The 25,943-nt window shown below is 42.9% G+C and overlaps 2 protein-coding genes across 3 annotated transcripts; one reads left to right on the top strand and one right to left on the bottom strand.

Annotated features, from left to right (window-relative positions):
- Positions 1-361: 361 nt before the first annotated feature.
- On the bottom strand, positions 362-19,797 carry ptpdc1a (protein tyrosine phosphatase domain containing 1a). Of its 2 annotated transcripts, XM_063215779.1 has the most exons (10): positions 19,658-19,797; positions 13,236-13,319; positions 10,691-10,862; positions 10,168-10,248; positions 9,832-9,950; positions 9,040-9,177; positions 5,344-6,518; positions 4,725-4,910; positions 4,115-4,225; positions 362-1,836 (listed from the first exon to the last, which is right to left on the bottom strand). In XM_063215779.1, exons 1-10 carry the CDS (start codon positions 19,701-19,703, stop codon positions 1,708-1,710), a joined length of 2,241 nt encoding a protein of 746 aa, XP_063071849.1. In that variant the 5' UTR covers positions 19,704-19,797; the 3' UTR covers positions 362-1,707. The 2 variants fall into 2 exon arrangements, with proteins under 2 accessions (XP_063071849.1, XP_063071850.1); XM_063215780.1 differs by lacking the exons at positions 13,236-13,319; positions 19,658-19,797 and adding an exon at positions 11,329-11,942.
- A 3,215-nt stretch (positions 19,798-23,012) lies between these two features.
- Positions 23,013-25,711, top strand: barx1 (BARX homeobox 1). The gene is made up of 4 exons (XM_063216536.1): positions 23,013-23,597; positions 24,450-24,741; positions 24,874-24,958; positions 25,073-25,711. Exons 1-4 carry the CDS (start codon positions 23,396-23,398, stop codon positions 25,238-25,240), a joined length of 747 nt encoding a protein of 248 aa, XP_063072606.1. The 5' UTR covers positions 23,013-23,395; the 3' UTR covers positions 25,241-25,711.
- The last annotated feature ends 232 nt before the right edge of the window (positions 25,712-25,943 follow it).

Below are 25,943 nucleotides of genomic sequence, written 5' to 3'. Positions count from 1 at the left end.
GAAATTGTCTTCAATAGCTCTCTTTAAAACATGTACAGAACTAGAGAGATGATAGACATGCATTATAGGTGCTGTGTATGATGGCCAGAGAAGATATTACAGCTTCTCTGCTCATTGTGTCTATTTAATTGCCAAATTTGATATTTCCATGAATATTTACAAAGTAATAAACTAATATTTACTAGTATGACCGAAGTACAATAAGGTTTGCCCCTAAAATGGTCTATTTCTGAAAATTCAAAAATGGCAGACATCTACCTTTTAATGTATGAAATGTGCAAGTTTCCCAGTCATAATGAATACTTAGAATTTGATGGTGGTGGACATTACCGGATCAATACAAAAATCAACACAGATCACCTAGTGTTAAGAGCATTTATTTTCAGCAAGGGATGTAATGATGGAAAAATAGTACTCTGAGATCTTCACAGTACATTGTCTCAACATTGTGATACATACATGAAGCTTGAACTACGTTCAGTTGTCTACTCTCCTTGATGCATACCATATTCTGCACCCACTGACTGCCCAAAAGAGGGAGAAAGATGGGCGTAACACTACACTCTAAAAGTGCTTAATGAAAGAAACCAATGTATATTCCTCATAGAAACAAACTCCAAAGAGCATCTTAACTTCTTTACAAACTGAGTGTTGCCAACGAGGCAAAATTGATTAAGCAAAAACCAGAGCAAGAGGCAGAATTGTTGACGGATACACTGTCAAACAAATCATATTCTTTCTTTGTTTCAGTTTTCTTGTTAAGGCAATGTTTTAAGTTCTTGTAACAGCTAAAACGTTGCATTACGCTTACATGAGCATTGCTAATATTCTTATTAGTCTGCTAAATAAATACAAAATAAATAAATAAACAAACTGGCCATTCGAAAGAAACCGTAACATTGCATTAACTTTGTATGCCATTTTCATACCAACCCGAAATAGTACATATTTTGCACAGTGAATATATATATTTTTTTGGTTTGCGGTGACTCCTCTCCAGAATGCTGACATATACAACATTGATACCTCCATTTACAAGGAATGAGGTGAGTAACATTACATTGATAACTGTTACGACGTTAAAGCATGTTCTGAAGTGGTAGCACAAGTTTACCACAGTCTATTTCGAAACCTCAGAATTACTCTTGATTTCCTTCAACTTGTTCTTCACTATTGCTAATGCCCAATTAAATGCGGCATTGCTCCATGCTTTTGCATCAACATACAAATGTAATAAATAGGTAGGTACAATGAGTACAATATAATAAATACCACACACATTTTTATACCAAACATGTTAGAAAAAAAACACACATGAAAACCATGTAACGTGAACATCATGGCACACAGGATTATATGGCAGTTTCATTTCCTTCCCAAGAGTAAACATTGCAGAACACGTAAACGACACACAGCTTAAGACCCAACAAACAACAACTTCAGTAGCCTGGTTCTCACAGACGGTGCGTGTGTGTACCTCCGGAGCCCCCTGGTGGAGCGGAGCTGTGTACTTACACACACGCACCGTCTGTGAGAACCAGGCTACAACTTCAGATGACCTGGCGTTAAAATAGTACAGAAAGGAATGCAAGAACATAGCAGCAGTAAACAAACATCAACCTGTTTTTTCATGTTTATGCCACTAAAACGCACAACCCCGTTACGTGATGCGACCCTGTTATAAGCGGAGATAATGGATGGTCAAGGTCACTCGGTGAACTGGTATGTGGACTCCTCTCCCACCTCTGCCTTGGCCCTCAGCTCGTGAAGAACAGACGTCAAGATGGCCCGCAGGGTGTGGTAGACCGAATGGCCATTATCTGATTCAACATCCACCTTGGAATTGAAACGGAGATAAAGATTAGGCCTACATTCTTAAGAGCAAACGCTTTGCTTTCAACATCCACCTTGGAATTGAAACAGAGAAAAAGAATAGGCCTACATTCTAAAGAGCAAACGCTTTGCTTTCAACATTCAAAAAAATCATTCATCCCCTATACACACTCAGAACACTCATTCCTCAAAGAACTCACACACACACACACACACACACACAAGCCTTCAGTCAAAAGACAGTTTTCTAATATGGAAACATATTAAACAATAAAGCTTTTTGAATCTTGAATTGAATTGAATTGAATCCACCTTGGGATTGAAAGTATTTCGTTTTACAGAGCAACTATTTCACGAAAGATAGTATTTTGCCATGCATAAGTCACATTCAACCACAAACAGAACGACAGGGTATGGATGGACATTTGTATATATGTTAAAATATAAACAGCAACAAAACGATAATGAAAACAATGATAACTATAGCAAAAAACTACAACATCAAGTGCTCAACGACCTACAGTGCCCTCCATAATTATTGGCACCCCTGGTTGAGATGTGTTAAAAGCCTTAAAATAAATTCAGTGTTTATTGCAGAAGAATACTGTCACACTGAAAATTGTAGGAAAATGTAACCTTCAACTCAAATGAATTGTAAGAAAATAAAAAAATCCCTGACTAAAAAATAATTATTTTTCATTAAATCACCTGTTCCACAATTATTGGCACCCTTAACAATTCCCAGGAAATAAATATAATTGAAGCATTTCTGTCATTTCTACAGTAGTTTACAAAGTTTACCAGAGTATGTAGGAACATTTAATTAGTAATTCATCACTTCCTGTTTCCCTGGGGTATAAATATGACGTGACACCGAGGCCATTTCTCTTATCCACTCTTAAACATGGGAAAGACAAAGGAACACAGCATACAAGTGAGGCAGATGTGCGTCGACCTTCACAGGTCAGGCAGAGGCTACAAGAAGATTGCCACTCAACTGCAGCTGCCCATATCCACTGTGAGAGGAATAATTAAGAAGTTCAAAACAACTGGAACAGTGGTAAACAAGCCTGGACGAGGACCCAAGTTTATTTTGCCACCACGCACAGTGAGGAGGATGGTAAGAGAAATCAAAAGATCTCCAAAGCTCACTGTTACAGAATTACAACAAATGGTAGCATCCTGGGGTCACAAAGTCTCCAAATCAACCATCAGGCACTGTCTACACGCCAACAAGCTGTTTGGGAGGCATGCACGGAGAAAACCTTTCCTCACTCACAATCATAAACGCAAGCGTCTGGAGTTCGCCAAGCGGTATTGGGGCTTCAACTGGGACCGTGTGCTTTGGTCAGATGAGACCAAGATTGAGCTTTTTGGCAACAAACACTCTAAGTGGGTCTGGCGTACCACGAAAGATGCGCATGCTGAAAAGCACCTCATACCCACTGTGAAGTATGGGGGTGGGTCAGTGATGCTGTGGGGCTGTTTCGCTTCCAAAGGCCCTGGGAACCTTGTTAGGGTGCATGGCATCATGAATGCTTTGAAATACCAGGACATTTTAAATCAAAATCTGTTGCCCTCTGCCCGAAAGCTGAAGCTGGGTCGTCACTGGGTCTTTCAGCAAGACAATGACCCTAAACATATGGCCAAATCTACACAGAAATGGTTTACCAGACACAAAATCAAGCTCCTCCCATGGCCATCTCAGTCCCCTGACCTCAACCCCATTGAGAACCTGTGGGGTGAGCTGAAGAGGAGAGTACAGAGGAGAGGACCCAGGTCTCTGGATGATTTAGAGAGATTCTGCAAAGAGGGAATGGCTGAAGATCCCTCTTTCTGTCTTTTCCCATCTTGTGAAACATTATAGGAGAAGATTAGGTGCTGTTTTGTTGGCAAAAGGGGGTTGTACAAAATATTAACACCAGGGGTGCTAATAATTGTGACACACATTATTTGATGTCAAATAATTATTTCTTTATGTGGGATTTTTTCCCCACTGAATAAATGCACTTGTATTGAAGGTTGGATTTTTCTCTTTTTTTCCATTAAGGTCCCATATTATTTAGAAAAAAAAAATAATAATTGGAAGCTAAAAAACACATCTCAACCAGGGGTGCCAATAATTATGGAGGGCACTGTATGTGTGAGAAGCCACTGAGAAGTGGTCTTATGGACATGATCTCATGTCATGTGCACAGAGAATTGCACATGTGCAATGCTGAACAGCACATTGAGGCAATTCCTTTTATTAGAAGACGAAATGAAGACTTTCAAAACTCACCTTTGTAAATGTATTGATTATATGATCAAGGATGCCTTTTTCCACCTCTTCTGGAATATCAAAGAGTTGGGCCGTACAATCAAGAATGCACAATAGTGTTTGCTTGTGACCCTGAGGACAGAAAAAGAAGGCCACAGGCTACAGTCATCTGCTGGGCCAAGTAATATCCGCCAATCCTAATCCAAACCAAATCCCACCCACCCGCCAACAAATGTAAAACTAATCTTTAGTCAACAAGGGCTACGTCTGGTATATTTAATCCAAACCCACCACTCCCATACACACTCTACCCCTGAGCTAATCTTTGGTTAAGAGGTAAGTCCTTCAGTCAAGTTTTGGTCCAGTAACCTAGTGGCGCGTGCACTCTGCCTACATTGTGCAGAGAGAATGGTTTACTGGTACTGCAGCCAGTGTGTGTGATGAAGACAATCTTTTGCAATTTATTTTATTTCTTTATTTTTTTAATATATCTCCTGACCTGTGTGTGTGTGTGTGTGTGTGTGTGTGTACAGAGACTTATTCTTTCCACGCAGCCCATGAAACATTTTTTAGTGGGTGCGTGGGTGCACTGCATCATTTATTGCCTTTCCTTCATGTGCCATCTATGTACCTTGTCGAGAGAGTCCAGGGCCTGTTGTGGGCTGTAGTGCTTCTGCTGGAGGGCCTGTATGTCCTCTTGGCCGATGACTGGCTCTCGCAGCTGCTCCAGCCAGGACCACATCAGGCTGGAGAGCACCAGCGGGTCCCGCTCCAGGCACAGCCGCTCCCAGGCACCCTCTCTGGAGTTCAGCTCCGCCTGGCATTGGGGACAAGACGAGTCCCATTTAGTACATCAATCTGCATATTTAATACTACAGTACACTACGGGACTGTGCACTGTTATTATTGTAGGCACAAAACGTTGCTACAGACCCCAAAGAGGTTTGCTTTACAATACACTTTAGATAACAGCATCTATAGATGTTGCATGGCTATAGGCCAATGTTAAAAATACATGCTTTTATGGGTTTTTGGGCCGCAACAAAGATAGAGTTGAGCTACCCTCTAATCATCTATTGAACTGTTCGTTCAAATAGAATAATAATGGTCTTGTTATTGTTTTATATGTACAAAATGTCATTAAATCCACCACGATTGTAGACAACACTCATGCCCAGTTCACAATTGGAATGTCTTAGCTCTGCAATATGAACAAAACTGATTCAGCTGAAGGGAAATAAATGTCATACCTGCCATTCCAACACTTTTTCTTTAAGATCCGTTTGGTCAGACCCTGTGGCAAGTGCTTCAGCAACCAGGATTCGCCGAGCCTGTGGGGTTAACTCGTGCTGGATTGTGACAAAAGGGGCATTTATATTCTCCACACTAGCTTTGCAGAATTCAATTGTGCTGAGGTCAGAGGCGGCTGGCGATGGGTTTGCCCCGTCGGCACAGATCCTTCCGCGTCCTTCAGCTTTCCACACTGACAAGACGCCGTCATCAGATCCCGGGCTTCTCTCAGCACACCCGGCGGACATGCTGCGCTGGGTCTGTCTGAGGGGCACACGTTTTGCCTGGAAAAACCCTCCCGGCCTTTTCCTTTCCTCCTCTTTCCTCGGAGGTTTGACAGAGCTCTGCAAGCCGTTAGGGGAGCAGCTGCCTGGATTGCGATTGTGAGGTTGAGTGTGTGGGCGCCAAGTGGACCCTGAGTCCCCAAGGCTTTTTTGAAAGGCTAAGTACGGGCTGACAAGGTCTGAGACGGGTCTGCGGGTAAGTGCACTTGCAGCGCTCCCAGCAGGGAGCATTGGAGAGGCCAGCATGTGCAGGGCAGTATCACTCAAGCTAAGGCTTCTCTTGACCACGCGGAGGGACTTCAAGCGAGCGCCAGGGATGTCATGTTCGCTGCACAACGGCCGGTCATGGGCCAGCAGCACGCTGGTTGCCGGTACCGGGGTCGTCACTGAGACGCGCGGCGAAGGCACTGGGATGCCCTTTCCCCTCATTTCCTTGCCCAGTTGCTGCAAAGCCTGCTGGGAGACGGTCTTCTCCACCTCGGCGGCCAGGTCTGGCAGCTCGGGTGCCGGCCGCAGCTCCTCCTCTGGCACCGTGCGGTTCTCAGCCACGTCGAGCAGCAGGCGGCAGATGAGCTGCACGGGCTTGGGCACGTGCTTCATGAGGCGCGCCTCATAGCCGTGCAGCAGGTGGCGCTGGCGGGTCAGGTACTGGGTGAGCGTGACCGCGTGCGACCTCGGCTCGGCGCAGGAGAAGACGCTGCGCAGGGGCACGAGGAACTGGGCGAACTCGCGCACGCATAGAAGCTGCCCGCGCGTCTGGATGGAATTGGGCCGCTTGGCACGCACAAACAGGATGGCCTGGTCAGCACTCATCCGCGAGGTGAATACGAGGTAGCATGCCAATAAGACACCTGGAGGATACCAACAACATAAAATAAATATAGCTGCAAGCAGCAATGCGGGGCCAAGCAGTAAACTTGCCAAATTCGCCACGGCAACAGAAGGAACTGCAGCGCCTACTTTGGCCCAAATCTCGCCAATGTTGGTGTGCATTCCTTGGAGGGGAGTGTGCTCATATGAACCAAGTTTATTTTGAATCCCTTAAAGGGCTGACAAATATAAGCTCACTTCCTGTTACCTGTTGGTGGCGCTAGAGAGTTTGAGCTGGGAATCTGGATTTTTTTGTGGGAGGTCATGGGATTGACTAGTATGTGTGCAAAAAATAGCTAAAAGAATCTGACAAACGGTTGCTGAGATACAGTATGACCTCTTTTCCGGTTTTGCAACTTTTACGACAATTTTGATTGGCTTTCACCACCAAACGATAAGAGGTATCAAAAATTATTTTGAATACCCTAATGCCTATTAGTCTGAAGATGATGTGTACCTTTTTGCTGGTCATTCTGACAAAAATTGTGTGAAATGTAGCATTTTATTGGATTTTACAAAATTCAAAATGGCGGAATTTCCCTTCTGCGTTTACATAAAGTTACATAGTGCACTGGATTCGGCTTGGCCCAAGGATTCTAGTGATAATAATATATTTTACATTGTGCACATGGTTTAAAAGCTAGAGGCAAAAATGTAGCTAAAATTTTGACCTGTTGGTGGCGCTACAGAGTTTGAGCTGGGGGTCTGAATTTTTTTTCAGTAGGTCATAGGATGGACATCTATATGTGTAAAAAATCCTAGCCAAAACCGACAAAGGGTTGCTGAGATATGACCTCACTTCCTGTTTTGCCACTTTTACAACAATTTTGATTGGCTGTCACGGCTAAACGATAAAAGATATCTAATATTCCTTGAGACCCCATACAAACCTCAGTACAGAGATACAATATACCGAATTTCGGGCGAAATGGTCAAAAATTGCGGGAAAAATAGCACTTTTATTGAATTTTACAAAATTCAAAATGGCGGGAAAACTATCCATACCGAAAATGACGTCATAGGGTGCGTTGGATTTGTCTTGGCCCAAGGATTCCAAGGATACCAGGTTTATGAAAATTGGCCCAGCGGTTCAAAAGTTACAAGCAGAAATGTACCTGCGACTTTCACCTGCTGGTGGCGCTAGAGTATTGGGGCTGGGGACCTATTACTCGCTGTGGGTAATGTTGATGCTGCCTCAAATATGTGTGCCAATTTACAGCATTTTTCTATGTATGGTTCTATGGGCTACCATAGACTTACAGTGAATTTTACAAAATTCAAAATGGCGGAATTTCCCTTCTGCGTTGACATAACTTCATATAGTGCGTTGAATTTGGCTTGGCCCAAGGATTCTAGTGATAATAATATATTTTACATCGTGCATATGGTTTAAAAGCTACAGGGAAAAATGTAGCTGAAATTTTGACCTGCTGGTGGCGCTACAGAGTTTGAGCTGGGGTTCTGATTGCTTTTGTGGTAGGTCATGGGATGGACTACTATGTGTGTACAAAATCCCAACCTAATTCAACAAACGGTTGCTGAGATATGACTTCACTTCCTGTTTCACCACTTTTACGACACTTTTGATTGGCTGTCACGGCAAAACGATAAAAGATATCTAATATTCCTTGAGACCCCATGTGTAGCTCAGTCTAGAGATACTATATACCAAGTTTCGGGCGAATTGGTCAAAAATTGCGGGAAAAATAGCATTTTTATTGAATTTCACAAAATCCAAAATGGCGGGAAAACTATCCTGGCGGAAAATGACGTCATAGAGTGCGTTGGATTCGTCTTGGACCAAGGATTCCAGGGATACCAAGTTTATGAAAATTGGCCCAGCGGTTCAAAAGTTACAAGCAGAAATGTACCTGCAACTTTGACCTGTTGGTGGCGCTAGAGCGTTGGGGCTGGGGACCTATAAATTGCTGTGGGTAATGCTGAGCCAGGCCCGAATGTGTGTGCCGATTTACAGCATTTTCCTACCTACGGTTCTATGGGCTGCCATAGACTTGCTAAGGAGAGGAAAGAGGTGACATAATAATAAGAATACCAGCTAAAACAGTAGGGGCCTTCGCCAGCTTCGCTGCTTGGCCCCTAAAAATACAAGATATAAAATAAAATAAAAATGTATAGTGCACAGAGGGGGACAAAATAAAAGTAGAAGTAAATGTATGTTGGAACTACAACATTAGCACATGATATAGCATAGCAGTTACGCCTGTTATTTCATTATACCTAATGAGGTGGCTAGATGTTCAAAAAAAAAAAGAAAAAAGGAAAAGGTTGTGTAGGTAACATATTTGTGACATTAAATGAAATGACTTAAGTTAAATAATAATAAATGGGTAGGAAGCTATGGTTGGCATTGCTATCTTGCTAATAAACCAATTCTCGTCATTTTGACACTAAAATAACTTTCATTTATTCACAATACTGTAGAGCTGAATCAGTGACTCTTCACAGAAGCGTACACAAATTCAGGCTGTATTACACACTTGCCTGTTCTTCCAAGACCCGCATGGCAATGGATAGCCATCTTTCCCTCCTGAAGTGCGAATGACATCACCTTCACCATATCCAAGATGGTGGTCAGGGACGCTACACCATAGTCCTTCCAGCCAAAGTTGTAAAAGTAAACTGAAAGAGGAAAATTAATACGTTTTTATGTGGTTGAGGAAACTATTCCAAGTAATACTTCACATTTGGAATATAGTACTGGAACACTCCAATAAATTTAAATGTAATGATAAACATAAAATCCTAATGATAGCTTTATAGCCTTACACTACTGTTAACCATTTTTAAGTCAACAGCAAAACACAGAGGGCATATGTATAGCGATAATGACTTTTCCAGAAGAGTTCCTAAGAATCTACATACAGTAATTATACTAACAGATCACAAACATAATTCAGTAGGAATTGGCCAGTTCTTTTTCTATTCTCATTCTATGACCCTTTTCCCCCCCAAGTGTCAACAACTCAAATGGCAAGCCTCTCTGGAGAGCTTGTTAAATGCAACGAGTCAAAGCACTTAACCTTGAGCAAAGCATTGTCAGATCCACTAAAGCACACTGTACCACAGAGAGCAGATGACGCTGTAGCCTTACACTGACAACAGGATCCTAGATAATATGCTAACCGCTGATCGAGCGCACTAATCTCATACATTATTCGTGAGTACAAAGTCACCCGCTACCACTGGCTCTGATGATAATTAGCATACTTCCATGTCAAACAGCTAGCGTTCCGTTTGCATCGTTAATTATGGAAGGACGCGGACTAAACTCACTTCCTGCTTCCATGAAGATCTCAGGCCGGTATGTGAATCCGCTCTCAGGCTCGAGGGGGTTACCACAACTGGCATGTTCCCCTGGGCGTTGGAGGTTAATCACAGTCTTAAGGCCGCACCTAAAGCAAAATGAAAGGGCAACAATCGCTCTCCGTTCATTTTTATCCCAATGCAATTAGGATATTAGGAAAAGTAGGCTACACATGGTATAATAATAAAAGTAGTTATACAGCTGAATGGCAATGTATGAATTTCTTATTTGTTTAACAGTTTTGTTGATTCAAATTGGAATCGTCATAGTGACGATTCGAACCAAGAGAGCTAGAGGTAACTCACCTTTGGAATTGTTCAATTACATAATATTTTTCAATGATATCTGTTGAAGGCCTTGCCATAGCTAGCAAGTTGTCGGTGATCCTGAAAAAAAGAGATGGGAAAGCACATAAGGTGACCGAGGTCCATTGTGTCCATTTCTGTTAAATAATGTAGGCCACGCTGGTGAAGAATTCAAAATGAAACAGATGGTATACAGTATATTGTATAAGTTACAGTATACTGATGTATATTGACCAAAGTCCTGTAACTAGGCTTCAGCTTGTGTGTTGTATTGAATATTTGCTGGGGTATATTGATGAACTGCACAGAGCGGGACAGGCATGGGCTACTGCTAGTACATGGACAACACACAAATGACCAACCTCATTTTCCTATAAAAATGATAAGAGAGGACTGCTTTTAAAACTACCCACAGAGATGATTCTTTAATGTCTCTGGTCATTTGCTTGTGCAATTAGCATAGCATACGCACATTACGCAGTGATTATGCTGTTATGTTACCATGGTGGTAAAAAGCTCTCACCAGGATGAATAAAGGCCCTTGATGGCTTGCTCCTCATCGCTCCAGCGCGAGGGGTTCTCATACTTGCAGGCGCGCCCCCCACAGGTCATGGAACACTGCATGTGACCCGGAATCACATGTCGCAGCGTCTCCCCGACTTTGGTGTACTTTGCAGTTGGAACGCGGACGGTGCCTAGAGAGATTTTTTTAAAAAAGAATGAAGAGGGAAGGATTAAGTAATGTAGTATACATAATACATAGCAACACATATAGGAGTGCAACGCATAGAGCCTTCAGAAACATCACTGAGGAGGACACACTGTGCACTGTATGTGTCGAACAAACGGCATACAATGAAAAACAAGTTTCTAAAAAAGAATTATATCTGGTGCTATTCCACTGAACTACAGACAATGCCACAACCAGCAACCAACAAGTGCTATAGGGAGCTTTGGCATCAATGTTTCTAGAGAAATTAAAATCACACCACTAACACCTTACAACCAATGAGTTTACAACCCAAAGTACAACATATTACAACTAACTCTGAAAATAGGATTTGAACACCCCAACAATGAAAAAAAAAACGAAACCTCTGCAAAAAGAAGCAACAAAATTCAAAATGCCTTCAGGAGGTGGCAACTTGAGCGCCAGATTGCAGCGGCATCCCAGCTGCGTGACTGGTGCGTTGGCCTCCGCCATGCTGACGGCCAGCATGACCCTGTGGGAGCAGGCGTAGAGGCTCTCCAGGGCCGAGCTCCTCCGCCGACGCAGCACCTTCAGCAGGATGTCCGACGCCGAGTGGCGCCGGTCCTTGCCCAGACCAAACAGCATCTCCCCGGCCAACGACAGCCGGCCCTGAGCCCGCCGCTTCTGCAGTTGATGCTGCATCGTGGTCCAGTGGCTAATGTGCCTCACAGTCACCGTCCAGTTGTAGCTGCTTTTTTTCTTCTTTCACCAATTTTCTGTGTTTTTTAGTCTTTATCAACTTCCTTATGTCAGAGAAACACAATCTTTTTCTTCTTCCAGTCCTTCAATGTTTTGCTTTTTTACCTAGCACTCTGTTGCTGTCTAATACTAATACTAATACTAATAAATAATAATAAATGTCTCCTATGGTTCATCCACTCCCACTCTGTCCACTCGGTCTTCTGCTCTTGTCTGTTACTGCGACTCTCTTACTGACTGCCTCGTGCTGTACACACAAAACTCATGTTTCTACTGTGACTGTACACTTGAAGCTTTAGCTCACCTTGCACACACACACACACTCTCTCTCTCACTCACTCTCTACCCCCGCAGCCCGCCCCCCCCTTCTGCTGCCTGTCCCTCTCCCCCATCCCACCCCCTCCTTTACAGCATCGCTGTCGCTCAGTCCTGAAAAAAATGTTCTGGCCCTGATCTCACCACTCCACCGCGATGAATCATCACTCTCGCGGCCGGCACAATCGCCCGATGGCACAAAAGAGGCATGGCGAGGTATGGGAGCCTGATGTGGGGGGGCATGCGATCCATCGCTCCATGGCCTCTACTACACTTCACAAGCGTCTCCATGGTAACAAACTCCTAAGTCAGTGGGCAATGAGAGAGATAGAGAGAGAGAGAGAGAGAGAGAGAGAGAGAGAGAGAGAGAGAGAGAGAGAGAGATAGAGAGAGAGAGAGAGAGAGAGAGAGAGAGAGAGAGACCAAGACCTGGCTGTATAAGCGAGTGTTGTGTTGTGTTGTGTTGTATCTTTGCCTCCATGATGGCTTTGCAAGTGAAGCACCGGGCTTTGGCTGAAGTCTGAAAAATGACATGCTCTTTGAAGTGGCATAACAACTGAGTATTGCATAAGACACCCGGCATTCAAAGAGATCTGACACAAGAGAGGATGAAATTACAGCCTCTCTCCTTAATGCATTTCAATGTGAGTGTTCTCTAAGTGTTTTACGTAACTTAGAGTAGTACCTGAATGGCTGCTGCATGACTATGAGAACCCGTCATTAAATTGTCCCTTCCAAGACAAAGAAGTCGGATAATTTTAGCCAAAGTAGAATGTCGTTATGATCACAGCTGCCCATCAAACCCACACACCTGTATTACAATGAACATCAACATTTTAACCGATTCCACCAACAACATGCAGTAAGCCTCTGCCTTGTGCCGAACTAAGTATGATACTTTACACAAAAAAACCTAAGCATTTGTAAATCTACCAAAACAAAACAGACTAGTTTATTGCCTCCTGTGTATAAAAAAACAAGTTGTACCAGTATTGTCATGCCAATTTTTTATGCAACACCTATAACGCAAAACGGCAGATGCTAAAAGCCCCCTACCATGACAATAAATGAAGAATAAACCCAATTTACCTCCTCCAACACCCACTTTCCTCCTCAACCTCCTCCTTTTCATGCACATCTGTGTTTGTTCCCATGGTTGCTCTGTGTGCACTCAACTAACCTCCCATCCCTTTCCCCCTCCAAATCCCTACACCCACCTCCCATCCCTCCCTCCTTCCTTCTCCCTTCTTCTCCCTCTCTACCCAGTGTGCAGAGGCGGGGTACAGCAGCGTTGGGTACTCACCTGGTTCCATGTCTGTGTTGGGCTCTCCAGGAGTGGAATAGGGCAGCTCGCTCAGAAGACTCACTCCCGCTGCCATGGCTGACGCTGTGAGGGGGTGCCAACAACAAACATGGTGACAAAAGGACACACACACACACACACACACACACAAAAGGAACACGTCGCGCACACAAATGGCAGAAATATGATTTGAAAAAAAAAAGAAAATAGAAAGATGGCGGAGGTAGGGGGCGGGAGGGGGTTGCGGTCGCACGCTAATGCAAACAGTCTTAGTCGTGCAACGCACAAAAAGGTACGCTTCGACAAGATGGGATAGGCCTCAGGCTCCTGAGCTAAAAACCCACTACATTAGATGCTGCACTGCCTGTGTGTACTGTGGCATGAGGTAAAGAGAGACTGAGATGAATGGAATGGAGAGATGTTTTTTGTGAGAAAAAGGGTGGAGAAAGAGAAAGAGGGAGGGAGGGGAGAGAGAGGAAGAAGGCTTGTGTATCAATAGGTCTCAGGTGTCGCCTGGGGGGCAGCGGGCGTGGCTGTAAACCCCTCCCCTTAGCATCATTCAGGGTGACGGGGACCGCAAGGGCTGATTGTCTCATGGTAACACCTTCAGAGGACGCAGAGCTCCCACGACAGCTCCTCCATTACCCAGTGCAGTGACACATGTATAGTAAACATGTTTACATGGTCATGACCGTAATATGTTTTATGATTTTATGTTTAAGGAAATCATGCACAGGGTGTTGCCTAGTACTCCACCTCAACAAATGAGAATAATTAGCAACCAAGCTAAAATCCAACACATTTCTCCTGTTTTGTACATTTGTATTGTGATTAATTCAGTGGAGCTATATTGTTACCTCTAGGCTAAAAAGCTTTGCCACTTCTGAATCTCCTGATTTGGTGACTGAAGGGATCAAATACATGACTCTCCATAAGAGTTTACTGAAGACATGTCCAACACTGCCCAAGCACATACCATGTTGAAGTAACCAAATGCAGACTAGCTAGATCGTCATCAACTAATCTTTGTGTGTAGTAAGGCAGTGCAGACCCCCATGCAGGCCAACACGGCCTACCACCTGTAGATCCTCTTAACCCAAAAGGCTTAACAGATTAAAACATGCACAACACTCAGGTCCCTTGGGGAAGATGTGCTGTTGCACCATACATTATGAATGACCCCCACCCCCCCACTGCCCCCCCCCCTCCTCTCGTTATCCTAATATATTAAGCCCTTTGTGACCAAGGCACCCGATTTGTGCACAACCTCGTTCCCTGAGGGTGTTGAGCTGTATTGTAGGAGCCTGCTGAACCCTGGGGACCAGCAGAACATATCAGTGGCCAACTGTTCGGCCTCTCGCGTTACAGCGGTCGCCACCTAATGGCTCTCGTCGCCAGGTAGGACTTGCCAAGGCCCCAAATGGAATACGGCACTGGAGCCTTGCCGTTGCGTCGTGCCAGGTTTAGACAACCGTTACATTGGCCTGTTGCCGATGTCATAAGTCGCAGGAGACATGTTACCCTAATTAAGTGCTGGCTGTCCTGTCGGTAGGCCTATTGTGTGCGATTGTGCCACTACGTCAACTCATCAGTCGACAATAGTGATTTCCAAATTCGAGTCCAGAGTTCAGACATTGGGCAGGTAGTTATTTGTGAGACGCATGAGCTTTCACAAAAGTATGAAAATGATCGAAACACTGAACGTCTAACTTAGTGCTAACAATTTACTGTGTTAAGGACAATATAATGCACATATCATTCCGTAACAAACATCACAATGACACTGTCCCATGGTGATGCAGTCATAACTATTTCTTCATTATCTTGACGTCCTGCTTTGCTGACATATTCGGCTCTAATCAAGGTCCTGTAGTAATCAAAAGTAGAAAAGAAACATTAATCAATTCCACTTTGAAAGAAAAACCTCTCGTCGTGCAGTACTCAAAAAGGTGTTATGAACCAAAGATACAGAGGAAAAGAAGAGAAACTACTCTACTCATTACTACACTACTATACATACTGTATATAATATTAAATATTCACACACAACAAAATCAAGTCCTGAGCCCTCTCTTCTGTCCACAAACTACTTCCCTTATGTTTTGCATGTTGGGACATTAAAAAATAAAACCCTGGTAGGAAAGATATATGACTCTGATGATCAAACTCCTTTAAATATGTCTGTAATCGGCATCACACGACAAAATAAACAATCAAACAAACCAGTAGGCTCCTGAATGCTTCATTGCCTCTGAATTGGGGTCAGCGATCAGCTTGTGGTAGTTATACCGACATTCACCCGATAGCCTCGCTCCTGTTTAATTCATACCGTAAAGTAAGACCATAGACCTTAGGTGCTCACCGACTCATTTGCGCTGTAACAGACCCTTCTCTCGCTCTCTCACTCTTTCCCTCTCCCTCTCTCTCTCGACACAAGAGTACCTGAATGAGGCCCTGCTCACTCTGTCCAGTCCAGCCAACCGAAACCATTGAATCACTTTGTATAGACGGCCTTGATGACACAGATTTCTAAAAGGATTTGTTTTTATAACACGCATGTTTTTATCACATGCATAGAATGAGAATACACAGGGTGGGTGATAAGGGAAGGTTAGATCTATCTTCTTCCAAGAAGATCACAAGAACCTGTTCAACATTTTCACATTTTACATTTTAAATTGCCAATTGCAGTATCTACAGACACAAGGAATTATATTTCATTTCCTTTTTACTGACAAAGTAGGTGAAGTATGCTAGTTGAACATTTCTGTTGACAGTTAAAACTGATTTGTGCTTATCGATATTCAAAGGCTTATGGTGGAAACATACGCTGAGAAGAATATTGTAGCTGTTGATGTGCGAGGTGAGAAAAACAAAGTGTGAATTTTGAGAGGCATGATGCAAGCAGAAACAAACAAAAGCAGCAGATAGAGGAACGAATGCCGTCAAAAAAATGAGAGAGAGAGAGAGATGCGCTCTGTCTTGAGTGAGTATGTGGGAGACGAGTATCTTTACCCACAGGCTCTGTGAATAAATGATCAGGCTGCTCGCCTCTTCAGTCAGTCAAACCTATTGCAGTTCAACTGTGCAGACATTGTCTAAGTTAATATCTAAGAGTGATTATTTGGATGATTGGATTAATTGAAGGCTCATGGAATATTTTTTTTAATGTTAATCGACCTACCTTCCCGCCCCGAACACAATTCTTCACTAAACCTAGGCTTACCACATTCACCTGCCTAACCTTTCTAATGACTGGAGCAAAGTAAGGGCATGACACCAGGAGTATGCTCTCAAATGATTAAGCAAACACCTGTACCTGGCTATTACCAAACACTGTTTTTTTTCTTCCTGTAAGCGTACGGATAGCCTGGGAATTCCCATGGTGCCTTGTGCGCTCGTTCTCATCTAAAGAACATGGAAACCCGCTCTTTGGAAATCTTTGCCGGACTTTGGAATCCCAATAAAAGACGCTGAGATGTATCATATTTGACTAACAGAAGCTTGTAGTTTGTTTAGAGATCCACCATGTTGTCGGCACTACAGTAGACGCGAAACCAGCTTTCCATCAAGCTTTAGATCGCATTTTAAATATTTTAGATCGACCTCCCCTATGATAAAGCGGAAAAAATGGTTCCCAGACTATATCTCACTTATAATCAGGGCTGCACAATATATTGAAAATGTATCGAAATCGCAATATCAAGTGGTGATATGCGTATTGCGAAAACTACTTAATTATCGATAAGGAGTAAAAATGTTCTGTGCCATCCAATCACTAGCTGTTTGTCAACAAATGCACAAGAAGTCTGCCACGACCAAAGCCGCGCCACCGCCACAGACAGACAAATTAGTAACAAGAAAAACACTTCGCTATATTTCTAAATATCATTATCGAGGTATTGCATGCTGTTATCGCGCATCGACTTTTTTCTGATATCGTGCAGCACTACTTGTGAGTGATGTAGTCTGGCTATAAGTAGGCAATGTAATGAATGTGTTGCATCACCTGACCAATTTGATTAGTTCTCACATCATTATCAGGCTACCACGTTAGAAAGAGGAGATAGCCATAAGAGTGGGTGTGTCTGCAACATGCGTGGACAGTGTTTGTTGCACCCTGGTGATATGAGCCCTTGCGCTGTCAGGAAATACTGTATGGCCGCTTGGCATGTTCTGACTTGTAGGATGGTGTGTCAGCAAGGGTGGTAGTAATTGGGTATCAAGAGGTTAGGCACAGTGCCTCTAGTCGTGTGTGTGTGCGTGTGTGCGTGCATGTTCCCTTGCTCATACCACTGTGCTTACAGCCCCAACAAAAAACAAATGGGTTTAGACCAGAACTTCCAATCCACACAAGATTTCTTAGTTGTTTTTAGTATCTGGATAGAATTGGGTTGGCGGTTAGGGCAGGGGTGGGGTGGGGAACCTATGCCTCGAGGGGCGTTTTATCTGGCTGTTGATATGATTTTAATGTTATGCAGCTGACATGGAAGATGACATATTTTGGAAAGTAATCTTAGAAGAAATGACATTTGCAATACAATAAAGTTATATTCAGGGAACCTAGAGAAGGTGGGGTCTGTTTTAAAGGTGACTGCCTTCATTATAGGTCTAAAATGCAGCAGGAAATCTTGATTTGTGTTCATAGTCTGGCCCTCTGAGGTCTTTTACAGCCCTTGGAGGAATCTGAAGTGGCCCCTCGAATGAAAAAGGTTCCCCAACCCTGGGTTCGGGCATCAGGCTTGTAGCCCAAGATTTGCCAGTTTGATTCCCAACCCACCAGGTTGCTGGGGGGAGTGATTAACCAGCGCTCTCCCCCATGCTCCTGCATGACTAAGGTACTGTGAGCATGGCACCATCCCATCCTTTGGGATCCATTTGGGCTACCGCCTAGACTGAGTGAGTTATAAATGCAATTTTGTTGTGAGTGCTGAAGGGAAACTCGAACTCCCATTGTCACTGTGACACAGCAATCCACAGCACACGGCACACAATGAAATTGCATTTATGCCTCACCCATGCAAGGGGGCAGCCCCCAATGTGGTGTGGTGGGACGGTACCGTGCAATGATCAGGGTACCTCAGTCATGGAGCTCTGGTTAATAACTCCCCCCACCAGCCTGATGGGTCGGGAGTCAAACCGGCAACCTTTGGGCTACAAGTCTGACTCCCTAATCGCTTAATCATGACTGCCCTTAAAGGGAGTTTCGCAGTAGGTCTTTCAGTGACCATAACAACAATGATCACCATCTTGGCACCAATCACCAACAACTTAGTAGAGTGGCAATAAAGCATTATCTTATATTTTACTTCCTGAGTATGTTCATCTACATTTGCCTTGCCTTAAAGCAAATGTCATTTAGGCTACTGGTGGTATGACTTCATTTGATGATGCCAAATACATGCAATTAAATAGCTGCATTCCATACTGTACTGTCATGGGCAATACCAAACCCACAACAATAAGCTGCTTGTCACAACACACAAGCAGAGATGTACAGACAGAGTAGAAGTAGGATTACAGCACTCGTAGTATGATATTATAGAATTACAACTGTGTAATATCACACTAGTAGTGTTGTAATTACATACACGACCAAACTCTTAGTCTCCAAATACAAACATGGATGCGCTGCGCCCCAACCGCACCCATAACAACGTTAGTTGCGCTCCATACTGAGTAGCGCGTGTGGAGCGCTGAAGTTCACCGTGCGTACTGGGACAGGTTCAGTGCTTTGAAGAACTGGCACGCATTTGCCTTTGATCGTGCACCTCTGATCTTTGTAGCTATGTCACTGTGATCATCAAACACATTGAAATGTAACATTTGCGTAGGTTAGCCTATGTGGTGTTCCGGCGATGGCGTTGCTGCTGAAAACGTCTCAGTTTACAACCGTTTTGTAGCTTTTTAGCGCCGTAACTAAGAGGAGACGAGGATGCGAAACCATAACAAATTGTTACAAGAGGACAACTGTAATTGTAAGCAGCCACAGGAATCATGGCAACTTGACTGTTTTTTTTCACACTGGTTGATTAATGCATTTAGGGAAAGGTCCCCCAACCCTCCTATCACGAAAAGACCATAATCACATGTCGCATATGACTTTTGAAAGCGCGAATAAAACATCAATAAAACATCAGAGCGCGAATATTGTATCAGCTATTGATACGTGTCCCTTTATTTGTGCTCATTTGTCATTGCACAACACACGTGTGCAATACCCAAAGTCGGGTGGTGATACAACGTACTAAACCAGCCCCTGGGCCCTGTCCTAACAAGTAAAATAACGGGATAGATAACGGTGTGCTGTACCTAGTACAACAGCTAAATTCAGGAATCAGGAACGTTAGCCAGAATAGCTCCAGTAGCTTGTTAGCCTAAAAGCAAGCAGTGCAGACGCGATGATATGCACAGTTACATACCTAAATCTTCACTCCTGCTTATACTGCCGTTGTCAGATGGTTTCATAGCCTAGAGAAATATAAATATTGGTTCAGTCATGGTGCACCCGACGGTGCTTTGTCTTTCCATGTGATTTAAAAGTTCACGAGTGCATGGTCCCTTTCCTGTATTCATTTGGATGACTGGATACGTAGCGTGTTGTGGAGGCTGATGTCTGCTTGTCATTGGTTGAGCAAATAACACGTGATCACTGATCTCTTGGTTCAGTCAGGGGCTGTTCACTCACGGAACTTCCTATTAGCCACAATTGGCTAACCCTAACCACGGGACAGTGCAAAATGAATGGGTGTCAATGGAGTTTTTTTACCATTATAATTTTTGTGATTTTTTATAATTTTTTGTCCTGAAATATTAATATTAAGTTCGAAGCTAGAAATAATAAGACCCCATTTGAGTAGCGTTTCGATTATTTTGCGCCACTAGATTATTATATACTGGGTCACAAAGCTCAATTTTTATGGGGCCAAACCCATAAACATTAGCACGATGCTAGCGAGTACAGGTTGAAATCTTCTAACCAGCTGTAAAACTACACACCTGAACGATTTGTCAATACAGCCTATTGTTAAACAACAGTCATAGTGCTTACCAGGAATGTTTTGTTGATAATATTTGTGACTGGAAATGGCAGTAGCAATGTATTTAGCATGGGTTCCCCTTTCCATTCCATACATTTTCCCACATGAAGGACTGGCCTACGCTCGTTACTGCAGAATGCATGCAAAGCTAACTGGCTACAATGGGAACCAATGAGACTGAGCCTTCTCCCTGTGTTCTAATTTCTCTGGTTCAGTGTGCAACTTTGCAGAAGGCAGAAAGCAATAACATCAAACATTTTATGTTATAAAAAATACAGTGTGGTGAAAATAATCTAGAGAACTAGGTTCCCCACATCATATTCTTTCATACCAGCTTGATCAGGCTATGCTGTCAAACAACAAACACTCATTTGTTACAGGCCTATATGTATATTTTAATTGTTATTATTATTATTTATTTCATATGAATAGTGTAGGGTATGCCTACACATGCCACGCTACACTACGTTGTAAAAGCATTAAGTAATACTTAAATATAACTTTATAATAATTCTCACTCAAGATGCTGCACTGCCATCTTTGATGTTCCGGTTGCATGTTCATTTTACTCTTACTAACACTGCCACCTAGCGGTGGAATTTTATTCTTGCGCCACGTTTCAAAACTCCACTGCAGGCCAGCGTATGGACAGTTTGCACGCCTAGGCCACATAATGCTGGATCTCAAATGGTGCACCGCTGTGTTGGTTCAGTGCGCATGGTGTTAATACGCACTAAAACATATAATAGTGCCCGAAATGCACAAGTGCTCCATTTGAGATGCGGTAAGAGTGCTCTATTCTACAATCTATGGGATAACCTGTTGTAGGATCTAGCCCGAAGTGCTGTGACCAGCTGCACTTTCAGTACATCGATCAGCTTCTTGACAGGGCTATTCTGATATTAATGTAGTCTATTTAGACTCTTCACATTGTCACATAAAGGGAAGCCACCGGGGTTTGTTCGTGATTGTAGCATGGGTGAGGGTGCCCGGGGAAAAAATGCCCGGAGCGTTTGTTGTCCCAGTCAGCCCTGCCTGAACTAACTTTTTAACTATAGGCTACATTTTAAACTCAAGATTTTTTTTCAATGCTTTGATCCCAATGATGACAAAGTAAGTTGACTGACTATTAAAGAAAAACTTTGAAGAAAACAATGTTTTTTGCGGACACCGCGCATCAGCCTATTTTTATGGGCCGACAACAGGCACAATGCTGTGAAATCTATGTAGGCCTAACCTGGATCCAATAGCCCAAATGAATAGCTTCCCAAATAAACGCTAATAGTGCGTTCTGTAAGGTACGGGTCGGCCTAACCAAAAGGCCGACAACGCCTGAGCGAGTGAGTCTATTGAAATGAGCTGTAGGCCTAGTTTAATCTAAAAAACGGCAATAAAGAAGGGCTATTGAAGTAGGCTATTTTTAAAAATAGGCGCAGGCCTTTCAAGATAATCAGATGTGGCCTAAATTTGTTGTATATAGGCCTACTGAAATAATTATAGTAATAATAATAATAATAATTATAGTAATAATAATAATAATAATAATAACAACAACAGGCCTAATAATAATAATAATAATAATAATAATAATAATAATAATAATAATAATAATAACAATAGCATAGGCCCTAATAGCAATAACATATAATCAACATCATCATATTGACAATAAGAGGCAAGGCTTAAGTAGGCCTAATAATAACTAAAAGTTCTCCGCATATCAAGACCTCCAAATGAAGCAAGATATGGTTGATTTGACACGAGGATGTAAATGAATATGACTCACGCCTATAGGCTAGGCCAAAGAAGCCAACAACAGGTTTTCCCTGTCTGATTTTATTGTCTACTCGATTTATTCGGTTAATGTGAGTGAAATCTGTTAGGTCTCCAACTGTGTGCAAATTCGAGCTTTGAGCAGCTGTCTCATGAGCAAAATATCTATGAAACATCTGACGGCCGTGTCATGTCACAACCATGAACATGTTAACCCATGGCACATCGAGAGAAATGTAAAAGCTTGGTAGAGTAAAGTATGACTTATTAATCACGACGGAAATTAAGGTAGAATACATTAGCCAAAGTCAGATCTCTCTCTCTCTCTCTCTCTCTCTCTCTCTCTCTCTCTCTCTCTCTCTCTCACACACACACACACACACACACACACACACACACACACACACACACACACACACACACACACACACACAAAGTCACTGTGCGTAGTCCACATGGGGAATATAGGGTCCCGAATCAATTGGAGAAAAAATGGTGATTGTGGCAATATTTTTAAATATTTAAAAACATTTTGGACTTGAGACAATTTATTTTTACAATAGACCTAGGCCTACCATTTAACAAAACATTATTCCGCGGTTGATTTTGACCTGAAATTATTATTTGTACAAAAGCAAATCTTTCCAAGACATCTTTCCAAATGCATCTTATCGTTTTACAAATCATAAAGATGTTTGTAGCCAACAATAAGTTATTGACATTCTTCTACGAAAAATGTGGCTGCAGTTTATGAAGAACCCTGCACGAAGGGCAAGTGCAGCCATTACACAAATCATTTGTGGAAATCATTACGCTGAAATTGTGAAATGACCGGAGAATAGATGCGTTTGCATGTAAATGTCCCGTTAGCCAGTTCCCACTGTTTACTCTCTGAGGGGGAGGGCCATGACGTATCCCTTAAAATGGGCTGAACTCTAGACTGGTTGACTTGAAAGGTAAACTCCATCTCATCTGCTCAGTCGCGTAGCTTTCATTCTCCTCGCGCCATACAGATAACAGCCATCTTACCTGATTCGGATTTAACGCATTTTGAGTTTATTTTACGCACGGCGAACACAACTTGGGCACACCCATCATCTCCGCTTGGATACTAAACCCAGCGCGGTTTGATTTCTGCCTGAAATGAGGCTGGCCAGCGAAACTGTTCTTTCCGTGTGAGAGACGTTTGCTGTACCATTCAACTGCTCTTCATCAGTGAGGATACGTTGCCAAATGTGGGGATAACCATTAACGCCAAAGCTTGTTGGAAAGAACTTTTGTTTTCCCCCTCCATCTTCTGCGCGAAATTACTCTTGGACCTGTGACTTCACAGCTGTTTACAAAGTCATGCAGCATCATTTGGAGCTAGGGGGACACTATTATCCCCCGGAAGCACATCCTGACCACAGATCCCATCGCTACAGGAGTTTTATGATCGAAGAAATTTTGACGGACCACCCTGACCACAAAGTGGCCGCTCCAGCCGGAGAGCTGCTCAAATTTGGAGTACAAGCTCTTCTTTCTGCGCGACCGTACCACAATCATTTAGGTAAGTGCATAGCCCTTATTTGCACAGGACTTATGCGCACATGTCGTCTGTGTGGTGATGTTTTGTAAATGTTGGAGATAAAACAGCTGTGCTGTGTTGTGTAGTTATGGCCCTCTGCGTTACCTGGACATGTGAAGATGTGTAATATGGAGTAAATAACAGGATGGAAACTGCAATTAGGAAAATAAACGGTTTGTGAAGTTCGTTGGAAAAGAACGTTAGGAGGAATAGATGTTTTTAAATCCTGGAGAGGCTTTTGGACACAGCAAATGACTGTTTGCGCACTGTTTGAGGAAATCTATGTATTCATATTTAATATTTAATTCATTCCATCAGTTACCCCATCCTGGCAGAATTGTGCATCAGTTGGGTAAAGTCTGTGGTAGGCCTATATTTAGTCATATCGCTCATTCTGGAATAGAACATGTCCTGGTACTGGTAACCAGTTTTCCATTTACAGCAATAAAGGCAATTTCTCAATGCACCCAACCAATTAACAGTAAAAACAAAGTTAACTTTGACACTGGCTTTGACTTTAAATGCATCTACACTATTCTGTATATTCCTAATTTTTGTCAGGGTATGAGACGGACTTGTCTTCATATTCAGCAAAATAGGCATATCCATTAGGCCTCAGGCCCTGTTGGTGATCATGACGTTGAATCATAGTTCTTCTTATTATTATCATTATTATTATTATAAGATTACCGGGCCTATCTATTCAGTGCAGTGTACATTTCCCTAAATATATGTTTAAGCTATCCTTAATTGATAGCGGTTAAAAATGTAATAGGTGATCATCATGTAGCCAAGTGTTCGACTAAACACGTTGTTTTTTTGTTACTCCCGCAGTCTTTAAGGCAGACCAAGGCAGTATCCTGAAGTTCCCCATGTCACCTCTGTCGTGTTCGTTAGGAGCGCCACTGGGATCGGCGCTGCTCTCCGGGGCGTCTGGCCTACAGGTTGGTGCGGCTTCACATCACTTGCCACTGGATCTCCATCTGCGTAGTAAACTTGACCCCGGCGGAGACGGCGTGAGCAAGACGAAGAAAGGAAGACGGAGTAGAACAGTTTTCACAGAGCTCCAGCTCATGGGCTTGGAAAAGAGATTCGAAAAGCAAAAATATCTCTCCACTCCAGACAGGTACGCAGTGAGATTAAACAAAAAAATGTATTGTCAACAGTGGACTTGCTGTGATCATATTTAGCCCTATGGGGTTGTGATTGGGATCCTCATTGTAAATGGAATTAACAAGGTGTGTTTTCTTCGTTACAGAATAGACCTGGCAGAATCACTAGGCCTCAGCCAACTTCAAGTTAAAACGTGGTACCAAAATAGAAGAATGAAGTGGAAGAAAATAGTAAGTTCTTTGTGCGTGCGTAAAATGCTTTTGAACAGGCTACAGACATTTAAAAATCGCAAATCGCCGTGGATTTTAACTGTATACGTTCCCTATTTTTAATGTAATGCACAGGTCTTACAAGGAGGAGGACTGGAGTCTCCAACCAAACCTAAAGGCCGACCGAAGAAGAACTCCATTCCAACCAGCGAGCAACTCTCGGAGCAGGAAAAGTCGCGGGAAACAGACCGGCTTTCTGACAGCTCCTCATCGACACGCTCGGATTCTAATCAGGAGGAGTAAATGACTCGAATACTGACATGAAAGTACTGCCAACAGTAGGACGCGCTGTCGCCTCAACAACAACAAAAAACACAACATGTTCCCTGGGATGCGCTCCCCAGTCGACTTGCTGGAACTTTGGACAGGCGAGCTCTGCCCAGACGTGGAGGTCTGCGTTAGTTCTAAAAACTCTGCCTCTTCTCCCAAATACCCTTTCCCGCCGAGTGTTCTTCCTTCAGAGACATGGTGAATAGACTCTTCTGCATGCCCTGTCTGAAGGCAAGGAACAAAATTCTGGTCAGTACAGATACACGTTTTCTGTTGGACAAGAGCACTCAAATTCGTTGTACATAAAACTAAGCTCAAATGTTATCTTAACAATATGTTTTGATGCAATTAAATGTGTTTTTTTCACATAACAAATGAAATGATTCTTTATTTTAAAACACCAAGTGAAGAAACCCACCCATATTATAGAGATTATTTCAGGTGTAAATCCATTTATCAGACCGTGTCAGTAGGCCTACACCTGGTGGTGTCTACTCTAAGACAAATAAAAGGACAATATAATTGACAATAGGAGTGTATTGCATGTCAGTTTGATTGATGTGCAATAATATATGTTTTTACAACATCTTCGTGTCTAGCAAAGGCGAGGTAACATGTTCACTTAATCACTCGACGTGTGTGTTATTCAGACTTCGGTAAATATGCCGTATAAAGC

The sequence above is a fragment of the Engraulis encrasicolus genome, chromosome 14 (assembly GCF_034702125.1).
Source record: "Engraulis encrasicolus isolate BLACKSEA-1 chromosome 14, IST_EnEncr_1.0, whole genome shotgun sequence".
Taxonomy (NCBI): Eukaryota; Metazoa; Chordata; class Actinopteri; order Clupeiformes; family Engraulidae; genus Engraulis; species Engraulis encrasicolus.
The sequence above is the reverse complement of the archived record's forward strand: the minus strand, read 5'-3'. Positions and strand labels throughout refer to the sequence as shown.